The sequence below is a fragment of the Pyxicephalus adspersus genome, chromosome 6 (genome assembly GCF_032062135.1).
Source record: "Pyxicephalus adspersus chromosome 6, UCB_Pads_2.0, whole genome shotgun sequence".
Classification (NCBI taxonomy): domain Eukaryota; kingdom Metazoa; phylum Chordata; class Amphibia; order Anura; family Pyxicephalidae; genus Pyxicephalus; species Pyxicephalus adspersus.
The window spans coordinates 13,761,559-13,775,748 of NC_092863.1; the positions used below are offsets into that span (position 1 = coordinate 13,761,559).

The following is a 14,190-nucleotide window of genomic DNA, read 5'->3' on the forward strand; positions in this document are numbered from 1 at the left end:
CAGTCCTTGTAGACCAAAACTCAAGACTGGAAGAGGGAAAAGCTGTACTGGATTTAATCTTTAGTCTTGCAGTGCTACTTATGGGCATACCGATAGAACAGAGAAAGAAGCTCCTCTGTCTGCTTGACTTGGCTCCCACAGGCCAGTAATAGTCTGGAGCAGCAACAAGATCTGGAAAAGTTACTGAGCTGCAGAAGAGAAAAATCAGGTCTTCTGTACTGCTAGACAGCTGCGCTATATGGCATGGATGTGTAAGTCTCTGGATTGAAACACACAAATAAAAAAACAATAGCAGCAACTATGCAACCAAAGTAAAGCACAGACAGCACATTACATATATATAATATATATTTTAATATTTAGCCACAACTCCGGTTCAGTTTGAATGGCAGCAGGGAGGGAAGAGCCTTAGCAATTTATTATTCACAGCAGGAAGGGGAAGGGACAAAGAAAAAAAACCCTGAAAAAAATCCATAAATTCAAGCCAGGCTGGAGGAAGCTCCCTGCTTTGCACTTCCATAATCCTGAAACCTCCCTCCCATGCACATCAGTAGGATGTATTCTAGAGCAATGCCCACATATCCTGCACTCCGTCTTGGGGCTGCTCTCTCGGGTGTCCAATCTCTGGCATGTTGAGCAGCTTGCAGCCACGTCACACCCTGTCCCCTTCAGATGTGGAGGGTGAGAGGCGCTACTGTAAAACCAGACCGACCTGTAAACAGGACAAAAGAAACTAAAGTTGAAGGCCACTTCAGTGTAAGATTACATTTTTAAATGTAGTACAAATTCATGACATGTATCTTTCCCTATGATATGAAGACATGACTTCCCTTTTTGAGTAAGAACATTTCCAGTTTCTGGTCCTACCTTTTTACTTTTTTTCCTCTTTTAAATTTGCATCCACCAAGAATTGATGCTTACAAAGGGTTAGACCACCTGGAAATATTTCACATGTCCTGGGGACTCTGTTGGCATGATCTGTGTCTGACCCTTTATTAACTTCACAAGGAGAAAAAACAACAGTCCAGACAAATGCAGTAACACTAAACGGCCCTCACATCTAATGCAAAGACTGCTCCAGATTTAATAAGACATCATTAAAGAAGGGAAAGTCACAGCACACAATCCTGCTTTACTTTTGTGACATGGGCAAGAGGGACTGTTCTACCTTCATTTTATTTTTTCTGCATTTATTAAGGCCGTTTGACTGCTTAGGTAACTACTGTTGCCCTAGGAAACTGCTTACATCATGTATGTGCAAAGATGGCCCAGGTTATGAAGGAGAAGAAACCATAAAAACTATTTCAACTCCAGATATCTATGGTCTTGTTGTAAGAAAAGTTTTCCCCATCTGCTCCAGCCTTGTTTTAAAGAAAAACTTTGTTTTCTTTGGTTTTACATTTTTTCAGGATTCTCATGTACTCTGACAGCTGTCAGTGGTAGAAATATCTTCTAATAAGGAGAGCTGATCCAGCAACAACTGCTGAAGTTGTACTTCCCAACAACCTCTATTTCTATACTCAATTCTAGAAGTGCCTTCAGAACAGGGAGTGAAGGAAATCTCTGCAATGGGTAAAACAAAACAAAACTGGACAGGGAGGCAAAAAATTCTATCCTACCAAAACTTAAAATAAGTTTCCACATTAGGGGTCTGAGAGTTGGTAGATCCAGGCTGCGTTCAAAGTTAACTAAAATTACCAGTAACAACATTTTATAGCCAATTGTGGATCTAATGTACTCTGATATGACTTTACCTTTTCTGGTCCCATGCTGGGACACTTCCAATTATACAGGTAATACTGAAGATTGCCGTCTCCTATTCCGAATTTCAGTTTCTCCAAAAATGTTTTGTTCTCCATGAGGTCCAGGGCATTGAAGACGTCAAATCCTTTCTGTGGATGAGAAAAGAGCAGCATGTAAGGACCTGCAGGACGTATGAAAGCATTACAAGACACCAGTTTGTGTGTTTGATTACCCACCTAAAAAGACAACCAATACTTCTGTGCAACATGACTTTTCCAGTCAAACCTTGCTGAACCGTAGCTCAAAATTTTCCTGTTTGGGAGGGGTAGATGTGCCAAAATCTCCCTATCTGATGAATGGCACAGAAGAGTAGAAGTGGCTAACATACAGGCTGTGACAAAAGTCCTGGAAGCATACCTTCCTTAATCTGGGAGAGTAATCTTGTGGAGGATAATTGGGTTTACCACAGATTGGAGCAGAATGTGTATACAATGCTTACATTACCATCTTTTTCAAATAGTTGCTTAAACAAGTAATGCGTCAAATCTGACACTTAAACTAACCCCTAAAGGCTCCTCAACATTAACCTCCCAAACAAACCATTAGAAATACAAGATTCATTTCTTTTTGTAGTCGCTTAGGAAGAAAAACAAAAAAAAAAAAAACACAATGTTATTTCAGCTTATCAACTTGACTACTTACAGATTTTGCCAGGATCAGGGCATCATTCATGAGGTCGACCAGAGGCGTTTTGGTGTGCACATTGTAAAAGGAGTATGCAGCCTTCAGGCTCTTGTGTGTGGGGTGATTCATGATAGTTGAAGGAAGTGTGTAGAAGCTGAGGAAATCAGTTATTTCTCCCTCAGGAGTCTAAAAAGAAGAGTATAGATCAATATGTGATTAATGTATTTCCTCTTTACCACCAAAACATGTCAGAGATACGTTTATACACCTTCAGGTTTACTAGCAATAATGCACATACAAGGAGTGTACTAAATGTGACAACCAAAGCAAGGTAGTTATGGCTTCCCAGCATGTAACCACGGCTTCCAGGTGATTGCCGCCAGAAGCATCTTGCTCTCAGCTAAACTGAAAAGATTAAATGTTGGTGGCTTCCAACTGCCTGCCAACCACACACTCATTTTGAACAAGCATGGTGGCCTTAAGACAAAAACTTTGTGTATTTAATTAAAACTTTCTTAAAAACACACAGGGGTTATATCCATTCTTTGCTCTATTTTTTAGATAACTGGAGACATCTACATAGCTCTATTACTATACCAGGATACTATTGACACAGAAGACAAGCTACATGTACTTTCACAGCTCCCCCTTACCTCCACCACATAGGTGTCTATGATGTTCTCTTGGGGTAGCAGCCAGTGTTTCACCTCTTCCTCATGCATGACAGGGGCCAGGTTGAACTGAGACAAATACTGGATCAGAAGACGGTGTAAGGCAGGGACATGCCGTAACTCCATTGGCTTCAGACCAGAGGTCTTAGCAGTCTGAAAAGATTACATCAAAGGAGGTTTTTACTTCACCGGCAGACAAGAACTTTTAATGTCCCCGACTTTGAATTACAGCATTAACAAGCAGCATGAATTAGTAATTCTCTATCTAGCATAGATACACTTTTACATTTCTAAGGTTTATACTCTGAATATCACACTAGAGCGGGTTTTACATCATTATATTTTACCATAGTTTAACCTTTCGAGCGGTAAGCCCGAGTGTGGCTCGAGGTAAAAAAAAAACAAAAAAAAAAACAACAAGCTGAAAGCGGTAACCCGAGCCCCCCAAGGGGTAGTTAAAAAAATGAATAAAAAAATAAACGCTTACCTGGTCCTATTGGCGTCCTGCCATCCTCCGGCCAAATCCTTTTCGTCGGTCTGTCCCCTGGCGAGCGCGCCAACGTTCCCCGGGAGTTCCCAGGGGCGTCGGTGCGTACAGCTGTCGCTAGGAGCGCAGCGAGAATTTCAAATTATTTTGCATTGCATTCAATACAAAATACCTGTATTGAGTGCAATACACTGGATTTATATGTCTAAAAGCGCTACATTGTCTTTCATGAAAAATTATTTTGCAGTATAATATACTAGTATGAGTATAAACGTTTGATATACAAAATCATGCCAAAGTTTAATCAATTTAATATTTTGACATGATTTTGTTTCAAAATTTAATATACTCATACTATTATATTATACTTTAAAATAAACTTTCATGAAAAACAATGTACCACTTTTAGACATATAAATCCAGACAGAAATGAACAGCCGAGAAGAAAACATTGTATTGATCAAAAAGATCTTATTTGCAATTGATTTTTTTTCTTTGATGAATGTAGATAGAAAAATGAATAAGGCATGCTAATTTTTATCAATGTGTTACAATTGAACACTGTGTCACACCACTGATATTTCAATTAAAATATGATTATATATGTTATAAAAATCTCAGTATGCCTAGCATTAGACCTCATTCTTACAGCCTAGAGGAAAGAACATAAATGTTTTGCTCCAAATTACTCTCCTTGTCTGGTTTGCAAAAACGGTAACTATGACAATAGACAATCCTATCCCTGTTCTTTGCTTATTCCCAGCGATAAAAAAGTAAATACATGCTGAGAATTCACAGTTGTTTGTTTTGTTTCCCTGCGGATTTATCTAAGCCCTTTTTGTATTAATTTGCTAACAAAAAGATCAAGCTCCACGTAGGTGTGTTCCCATGCTGTCAACTCCTGTGACAGAGTTCGTTGCCACACGCCTATTTTCTGTGCGAAGACTGAAAGTGTTTGCCTGCTTGTTCTATTCTTAAAATTTTGGTCTGATAGAGCTACTTATACCACAGTTTTAATATATGCCTATTATACGCTCAGGAAAATAAAACTTTTTTTTTTAAACTGCACTTGAAATTTCTCGTTTTAAGCAATACCCCGATCTTCTTGCTCTTACCTTTATATTGGAAAAAAGAAAAAATCCAGCTTAAGTTTATAGTACACATTGTAATTTCTAACTTCTGTTCGTCAAAATTCCAATTTATTCATTTTTGTTACATTTATACACCCAGGAAAGGCCTACTAATGAACAAAAGTCACCATCCAGGACGTCTCAGTGTCCCATGCAGAGAAAACATGTTGCAATATCAGCGTCACAACCAAATATTAAGATGCCAGACTGCTAAGGGGACTCACCTCCGGAAGCCGGTACAATTTCATAGTCCTCTGCATTGTCATGTTTCGGCTTAGATGAGAGAATTTCACCTCTATCAGTTTACGAGGGTTTAGTGACCTATGCCAATACCTGCATGACAGGGAAGAGAATGGTGCTTACTGGCAGAAGTGGTTGTCAGAAATGTTGAAGTTAAGATTAACTGTGGAAGAGTGTGGAACTGATGCAGACAATTATAAATCTATAGTGCTCTATTCTTGTAATCGGATTACAAAATCAACTCTACTAGGCACCTGCATGTGGCCACTGGCTTAGGCAGCACAACTCCAGCAGTATAAACCGCCTGGAAGATCCCCTCCATGTGAACGCGGCGTGTGATCTCACGGATCAGGACTGGGGCCACTCGTTTGGCGCGCATTTTCTTGTGAACACAGAGAAAATTGATCTCTACCATCTTCTTGGTCCTGGGTTGGGAGAGATAAGGGAACAGAAATTAGTTACAGTCAGCTAGACAAAATTTTTTCTATGCCCACTGGTATGCTGTTTTCAGTATTTAAATAAGATATTAGCACCCTGTTATGCATCATAGGGAGGAACAATTAGATGTATTAACCCCAGGAACTTGAGATTTCTCTTACGCAAAGTAAAGGGAACAAAATCAATCACTAAATGAGCCAAGATAGAGACAAATTTTTTTTTACAACCTACTGTTCCAGCTTAAGATCTGCGGGTTTAACCATTTCTAAATTATTCCATCCTTTATGTACTAAAATACTTACAAGTCGTAGATTTTCATGTTTGCTGGGATGGCGCTTATGAACCCCACTAGCTTCTTGCTGTTGATGACTCTCACTCCACAGTGCCACTGTGGTAGCCAACCAGGAGGTCTCAGTGCCCTGGGAATAAATATGCAGCAATATTATATTCAGAGCCAATTCCTCAAGACAGGAGACTTAACACCAAGTCTGCTAAACTTACCATAATAAAAACTCTGGGGAGTAGTCAAAACGGAACATGTTATCGTCGTCTTCTACATAGTTTTCATTTAGCAAAGTGTACAGCTCCTTCAGCTGCAGATAATTAAAAGATTAGTTAGTAATTTATAGAGATTAATGTTATGTCCGTACTACAGAGCAGAGACAGATTGCTGAGCCATTAGAGAAGAATTCTACTAAGTACTTTTTGTATCTAAAATGGTTGCAAAATCCCATTTTCATTTTCGGAAAAAAAAGTGCTACAATCCTTTCTGTGAAAGGAGCTTAAAGTGAATCTGCACTTGCCCATGCAGGGAAAGACAACAGGTTCGCTTTAATGTAGATAACATAAGCAGCTTATACTTCATTTATTCCCTCCCACCACTCAGCACCAGGAGCCACAAGAAAAATCCAGGCCTGGGGGATGCAAATTGGTATTATTTTTACACATGGGTTTCTGGTGATATTATAAATATATAGATATATATATATTTTTTTTTTATGACAGGTAGGTATTCTTTCAGTTTCGACCCAAACATGATAGGTCAGTTTAGAGGGTCTACATTTAAATATTTTTTTTATGATAGACAAGGCACAGGTTAATTTGCAGAGCTTTCATGTCTAAATCAGTTAATCAATCCTGCACATAGGTTGTGACTGTATGCATTTGCCTCACTGCAGTGCCCTATAGGTGAACCATAAAGTAGCGGCTTCTACTGCTACAGAAAGTCAACTAGTAAAATCTTGATAAATATGGGATCTACTATTGCTAACCCTCTTCCAAAAATCCTAGACCCTCCAACTTTCTTACTTCTGACTAAGAACACAAACATTTTTCAAGAATTTCAGAGGCTATAGCTTTATCTTGTTTTCCACATGACCAAAAGATGTAAATGTTTTTGTTTGAAAGTAGAAAGGAGAATAAATAATAAGAATAGGTTAATAGGTATAAAAAAATATGATTCTATTAGGGAGCTTTGCCCTTATATTTTCCATGACGTTCATACAAGAAATAAAGAGTGTGGCTGTCACCAGGGCACAGGCTCTACTTAATAAGCAGTTTTAATTTTTGTTCCTGTGTAAGATCAAAGGCTGCATTCACATGCTATTGTGCAGGCAGTAAACACAAGATTTAAATATTCAACGCAATCATCCCATAGACAGAATTTCATTAGCAGTTTTCTCTTCAGTTGTCCCATCCTCAGATCGGAGCTCTGTGTTCACAGAGCGTCTACAAAGACTTTTCTACTGTCTATATGACAACAAATGAGCACAGCATCAACCTTCCCTGTTCTATTTACAGGGAAAAAAATGTCTAGAATTAGATGGGGTAAGGTGGCAACCAATGAAAGCCTCAGCCTTACTTACCACAGATCTGTCACTCAAATCCAGAGCATCCCAAGTAAAACCTTGTGGCAGGCTGTATGGCTCCTGGCGGATATTATCCTTGTCTGGCTCAATGGGACCATGTGTGCAGACCACTTCACCTATATAAAAAGGTATATCAGCTATCAGACATACTATGCAAGGCAACAGACAACACAAGCAGAGTAATGCAAGTTTTTGAAACACCATGAAATTCGGAATGTATAGGTTGAAGCCAGCAGTTCTAGATACACTTTTGGCCCAGGGCAAAAAGGGAGCAAATAGCTATTATACAATGTGCAAGCACATTTAGTCCACATACAATATTCACTTCATGACTTTGCTTCTATAGCTCAATATACCTGTTCAGTTATTCAGTTATGCAGTTTTAGATATTTTCTGTGCAGTTACAATATAAAGAGATTGTGCATTTAGCTCAAAAACTTTTACAAGCAAGGACCAATTTTGATACGCTGTTAACTGTAGGATATTTAAATGTGGCTCATACCTAACTTTGGAACTGGCTGTGTATCCCAGAACTGGTAGCTTCTCTTACTGGCCTCCTCCATGGTTTTAGCCGGTCCTTGACCAACAGAAAACAGCTCAATGGCCTTCTGGATCTCTTGAATTTTCTCAGCAGGTAAGGTGTTCACCTAAAAGAAGAGGTCCATCAGAGGGTCGCAATTATCAATAACATTTGCAAAGTGGTTTTCTCCCAAGTAACTGGAAAGGAAATTCCAGCACCTGGTATATACCTCGGCCCATGCAAGTACTAACCAGAAACAAGTCTACATGGGTACCTAAGTGAGATATGGCTTAAACACAGAGCAATATGTCTGTGGCTTTTATCCTAGCAGAATAAAAGGACATAATGGACAACTGTCCTCACCTCCTCCTGTGATATTGTTTGTATTGGTCTGTTATTTGCAACCCCTATTTAACATACAAAGCTGCAGAATATGTTGGTGCTATATAAATACAGTTTATTATTAACTGTGGACACCTAAACTTGCGGCACCATTTTTTTTTTAGCATAAAAACCATTTCAGACCTATGGCTGACCTTGGCATTCTACCACAGGCTCAACTGTACTCCCAGGCCCTCTTATTCAACTGAACCCAGCTGTTCTGAACCATTTTGTGCAACATTTGCATGCAGTTGCCACTTCTGGCTGCACATTCACATTTCCTTGTCTGGGGAATGAACTACTGTACACAAAGCCAGCTTCATAAAAACATAGTTTGATACCTTCAGTGTATAAGAACTTGAGTGGCTGCCACAGAGCTGTGACCTGAACCTATTAAGCACTGAAATGAAATGTGAATTGTGAGCCAGGTCTTCTCACTTCTCAGAAGAGGTTATATAGGACTCTTGACTAGGTACTTATATATATATTTTATAAGGATATATAAACACCTCAAACAGGACCTCTTTAGAGTAGAAGTATCTGTAATGATTACCGGAGGCTCAGTTGTTTCCAGTTTATCCCCTCCTTTGTCTTTCTTGCGCTTCTGCTTCTTCTTTTTCTTCACTCCAGCATCGTCACCTCCACTGAAAAAAATAAACGAAATATTAAAATAAAGGCTACTGCTTGTAAATATCAGTTATTTATTAGTCTAACCAACACTGATCTTACAACTTTTAGAGGATGCTAGCATGCACTGGTAGTGAGAATTGGGCATCTGACCTGCCTGCCAATGACATTAGGGCAAACCATACCAATCTGTATATATTTTACTGCATGCAAACAGCCTGTTGCATGGAATATTGTATTTATAGAAACAAACTTCCTTGGGATTACAGAACAAAGGCAGTTTTATTTTGGAGTGTGTAAGGTACTGCACATTCATGTTGAAATGCCCTTATTGCAACACAAGTGTGTAATTATAGAAATGACAGACCTTTCCACTTACCATTCATTAATTTAATGGTAATGTAGGTTAATATCTGCCATAAAGTTTCCTAAAATCCTTATAATGTATAAAGCTGCTGATCAGGATGGCACTTCAGGATGCAAAACTGCAGTTCCTTTGTCACCGGCTGCACCACTAAGCAGTTACATTATAGTCTTCCCTGCATATAGAAAAACTACAATAGATCTTAGCCAGAGCCAAAAAGATTTGTAACTATTTATGTTGACATCACCAGGAGAAATTAAGACAGATCTGCAAGCCTGGCAGATGCAGGAATTCTACACACAGACACAAAAAACATACCTGTTCATCCAATTACTGTCCCTGAGTCGGCCATATGGAACAGAGCACTATTTAAACCTCTATTTCATGTGACATATGCACAGCGAGATGGTGCCAGAGACCCAGTCAGCTGTCTGGCTAGCCACGTGTCTTTAAAGAGGAGGGGGCCTGACTAAAAAATGGTTATTTCATCTACTCTGGAAAAATATGGATGAACCAGGGGTTGACAAAGGTAATTGGCCAATTTAATATATAAAGCAAAGGAGGTAAAAATGAAAGTGAACACTGCTAAAAACATGGCTACAACACAAAAAAACTCCCAAAGGATTGGGAACTTCAACCAGTCCTGGGAACCAGACTTGAACATCATTTCTCTATACTAAGAGACTGGGTTTGGGTTCTGGTTCTAGAATATCCATCTAGCCTATTTGTTGTTCTGATTTTTTAACTCCCTGACCCAGAATGAGTATATAGCTCAGGTGTTCAGTTATTGTTACCGGCATGCTGGTTTTAGACATGTGGCTGCATCTACAACCATTAGTGCTAGCCACCAAGACCAAGTACTGTATTGTGGGTCGCAAGCTCCACCATGCACGGAAACACTGGACATTTTGTAGCAACCAATAATGGAAGAGACAGCAGGGGGTTCTCCCTTTGAAGGAGTATAATTGCAGCCTTTAAATTGATTGACACTGACACAATGATTTTGTGATCCCCCCACTTATTGTTTTAAAGTAAAATAAAAGCTTAATGAAAAACGTGTTCGTATTCAAAAGCTCACTGCTAAACTAAACTATTCCTTATGTTACAGAACATGTATCAGCTCCATAAAAGCGAATCTCTCTTCTTAATGTCTGTGTAAACCTGGACTTGAATTGAGATTGAATGCAAAAAAACTTTGCAGCCAAGTAAAAATAAATTCAAATTTAGGCTTGTGAGCAGAATCATGTGTCACAAAAGCACAACCCAAGGTCATGAGAGGTGAAACCAATGAAAATAAAAAGGTCAAACTGGAACAGACTCATGGATGTGCTATAATACCGCAGTCTATGGTATACACTGGTGTCCTCTCATACAGAACGGAGAGTTTGGTTACAGAACAGAAGGAAGCAGTAAAATGCTGGAAATATTTTATTTTCTGTTATGTATTAGGAAATGCTTTCCTTCCCTAGATCATAAAATAGCACAGGAGGAAGAGTTACAAGAGACTTCTGTTTTGAGGAAGTGAAGTGGGCAGGTGCTCCGCCATACAACACCTGCTAATATAACAAAGGCGTAATAACAGTACAAAGCAGGTGTTTGCGGACCAATAAAAAAAAAAAGAAGAGATTCGCACACAGCTGTGTCTTAGCTGAATGGGTGGATTCAGTAGCTGTTAGGTTATCCATCTGATACACTAAATCCATAAACAAAACCCCTCTGTGGCCAGCTACAGATAGAACATGTGTCAGCTGTGGCCAGCTACAGATAGCACCATGTGCAATGGTTCTTGCCTGATAAATCAGCTCAGGGCTGATATCAGACGAGAATCTTGCGTGTGTACAGTGCTCGTCGTTCATCGTCCTGGTGGATCCACGGAAGACAACTGATCGTAATGGAAGTGAAGGGGAGAGAGCACAGAGGGGTGCCGCTCTGTCGCTTTCACCTCTCCTCTCCATAGAGCAGAAGGGTGCTGTTCATGCATTGTGCTGTTGTAAAAGATCCTTTCCAACGACAATTATTGCATGTGTGTGCCTAAGACTTGTCTGAACCTCACATTCAGTTACTGGCCATGTACACAGATGGAGCCTTGATGCCCTAAACACATACTGACCATAACATGCACTTAGGGTCAGATATCAAACATTCCCACCACTTCCTTCTGACAAAGCCCAAAGAGGAAATGGAAGAAGTATTCTGCATGTCTCTGTAACAGTCAGATAGTGAAGGAGAAGCTTTATCTCCAATACCACTTATATATTACAAAAATCCAAACATCTGGCTGACCCGTGTCTCATGTGGGCACCAAAATGAACCATTTAGATTATGCAATGATTTATTTGCACTGCTCATTCTCTCAACACCTCAATACAAAATATAATAAAAGGAACCTTTGTTGTTAAAGTATCCCAGGCCACAGGGAGGATTCAAATCCATGTGTTGTGGTGCTAACCAAAATAAACACGGCGTACAATTGTACTATACATTGCAGGGAAATACCATGGGGTCCCCGGGACATCCATAGGGTCCACAGACCAAACAAGCATTTCCAGTTTCCCTTCCCATTGTATTCGAATATAGATTGACGAAGGAACTTAACTGCAAATCAGGGACAATGTGCCCTATACAAACCCAGCCTGTCCCTAGTGATCAGAGGCTGCTGGTAGTAGATAATGAGAGTGGAACAGAAGGGGAGTGACATAATCACATGTCAGCCATAATGATAATAGGTATTAGGCACTTAATCTCCTAGAACGACCAAAGGCCCATAGCAGCACCCTAAGTGATCATTCACACCGTGCATACCCAATCTGGATTACAATACTCCCAAATATTTAGATTCTGCTCACACTATTTAGCTTTTCATTTTGATTTAAACACTGATCCCTGATGGACATCAGCAGCAGCCAATCAGGATAAGGAATCCCACCAGCTTGGCCAATCAAGCAGCCAGAGAGGCGGAACACTGGGCGCACCAGGGCACGGCATGTGACAATGACCGAGCATAGGGCCACTCAGAGGGCCCCGGTGTGGCGGCAGACGTTACCCCTGGTTCGAGCAATGCTTCTCCTCATTCTCGCAGTCGCTGCAGTGTCCGTGTCCATTCTCTTCCTCTCCCGGCCGATCGACCGCTGCTGTCTCACTCTGGTCCGCCATCTTTAATCCCAAGCCGGGTTACAGGGAGGGTCTAAGGTGGCTATTGGCTGGCTGCCGCAAGGAACGCCGGACGTTGTAGTGAAGGACGCCGTGCGCAGTCTGACAGACTATCTCAATAAACTACAAGTCCCGTCGTCCACTTACAACTAGGAAGCCGTACAGTATAGTCGTTAGGGGCGCCTATGGAATGCTGGGAGTTATAGTTTAAACTGAGCTCACGCACTGATTGGTTGTCTTTTTAACACTTACTGCCTGGTATTGTGTGAGCTTGAATGGAGCAGGGTGTGATGAGGCTGTGCTTTGAATTATCTTCTCCCCCTAATATGGCCTGCATGTGAGATGCATAAATAGCTGTAACAAGGGAAATATAAAATACAGCATAACATAATAAACATGCATAGGTTTACAGTATTGCAATTTATAGAACACTACCCATAGGACAAGTGCAGTAAAAAAATAGAGCATTAATATTTAATAGGATTGTAAACAATAGGATACCAGAAATAAAGACACTAATACTGATTGCAGATAAATTCATATGAAGGAATGGTCTGAGAGGATTATTCACAAAGAAACAAATGGTCTGCAGGTGCTGGGAGAAAAAATATTAATTTCATTATTGTGTTTTATAGGAGACCTTCTTATCTATACAACCAAGCAATAAGACTGATGCGGGGGGCTGCCATCGTGGATGCCACTCAGGTAATAATATTCCCCTTGCAACCTAAAGGTGATCAGGAGAGATAAAAGGAGGAGCAGAGGAGCTGGGGCTGCACAGACAGGAATTGTACACTCCCAGAAGAGAAGTAGGCTAAAATCGGGGCAGAAATTGGGGATGATATGTCATTGTCAGTCACGGATTTGACTCGGATGTTATCAATTGTGCCTACTATATGTTACCAGCCTGGCTGATAAAAGTGAAAGTTGCTGTCAGGCATTTTCCACCTAGAAAAGGTGCACCCCTTAGGTACTTCAGCTATTAAGCACAACAATCCTCAAAATCCTAAAACCATACCATCTGAGAAATAAACAAAATAAAACAATCGGATGAGAATCGGTATTTGCGGAGCTGGGTGATTGTTGTAATGATGGAAACAATAATGAAACCTGCAGCTCGGCATTGGTTACCCCATACAATTTAGTGCAAAATAAAGGCGAAAATTGTTAGAATATTATTAGAAAATTATTAGAATATTATTTTTGTTTTATTAATAAAAAATAAAATAAAAATGCAAATAATGTCCAGAATTTCTGTGGACCACCAGTGGCGACCGCTGTTACCACCTTTGATGAAAATTACAAATTTAAACCTATTGAAAACATGGATTATGGCCCTGTACTTCATGATGGCCACTGACTTTGATACAGACAGCTGTAAACTAATTTTAGAAGCCTCATTATTATTAGACAAGATTGAAAAAAAGTAATAAAAGCAGCAAAGAGTAGTTGCCGATGTACCATTTTATACTACAGATAATCAGGGACAGAGAGGAATAAAACAATTGGGGAGTCGGTGCTTGGCAAGGCCCGTTTTCTACTACATTTTCAGTCAGAGACAAAGGAGAGTAAAAAAAAAAATTTATTAAGGGCAAAAGGTACTTTCTGTGGCTAAGTATAATTAGAGAAAGACAAAATTTTTAAAAAAAGGGTCAAAAAGTACTAGTGGAGGCACCATTTTCTGCTACAGCCATGACAAAGAGAAGTAATACATTAATTTATTAAAAGGGGCAAACAGTGCTTGACAAGGCCCATTTTCTGCTATTTCTTTATAGGAACAAATGTTGCTAATAATATTTGCCATTTTTTCTCCTATTTTTAATGTTCACCAAATGAAATCACAGCAATGAATTCCAGTTATACACGGACATTGTTAAAATGGATTCA

General features: G+C 39.8%; 1 protein-coding gene across 2 annotated transcripts; it reads right to left on the reverse strand.

Moving 5' to 3' along the window:
* Positions 1–335: 335 nt before the first annotated feature.
* Positions 336–12,351, reverse strand: NMT1 (N-myristoyltransferase 1). Of its 2 annotated transcripts, none has more exons than XM_072414675.1 (12): positions 12,197–12,351; positions 8,716–8,806; positions 7,764–7,908; positions 7,259–7,377; positions 5,895–5,986; positions 5,696–5,812; positions 5,210–5,380; positions 4,940–5,048; positions 3,081–3,251; positions 2,446–2,613; positions 1,755–1,892; positions 336–712 (listed from the first exon to the last, which is right to left on the reverse strand). In XM_072414675.1, the coding sequence occupies exons 1-12, from the start codon at positions 12,304–12,306 to the stop codon at positions 692–694; spliced, it is 1,452 nt and encodes a 483-aa protein (XP_072270776.1). In that variant the 5' UTR covers positions 12,307–12,351; the 3' UTR covers positions 336–691. The 2 variants fall into 2 exon arrangements, with proteins under 2 accessions (XP_072270776.1, XP_072270777.1); XM_072414676.1 differs by lacking the exon at positions 12,197–12,351 and adding an exon at positions 12,000–12,132.
* Positions 12,352–14,190: the final 1,839 nt, after the last annotated feature.

What these genes read in the sequence shown, in the direction of transcription:
- NMT1 (XM_072414675.1), bottom strand. Translation starts at nt 12,306, where the DNA reads ATGGCGGACCAGAGTGAGACAGCAGCGGTCGATCGGCCGGGAGAGGAA. An exon ending in ATTTGAGTGACAGATCTGTG is followed by an intron (nt 5,987 to 7,258) that starts GTAAGTAAGGCT and finishes AATTATCTGCAG; the next exon opens with CTGAAGGAGCTGTACACTTT. An exon ending in CCCTGATCCTGGCAAAATCT is followed by an intron (nt 1,893 to 2,445) that starts GTAAGTAGTCAA and finishes TCTCATCCACAG; the next exon opens with AAAGGATTTGACGTCTTCAA.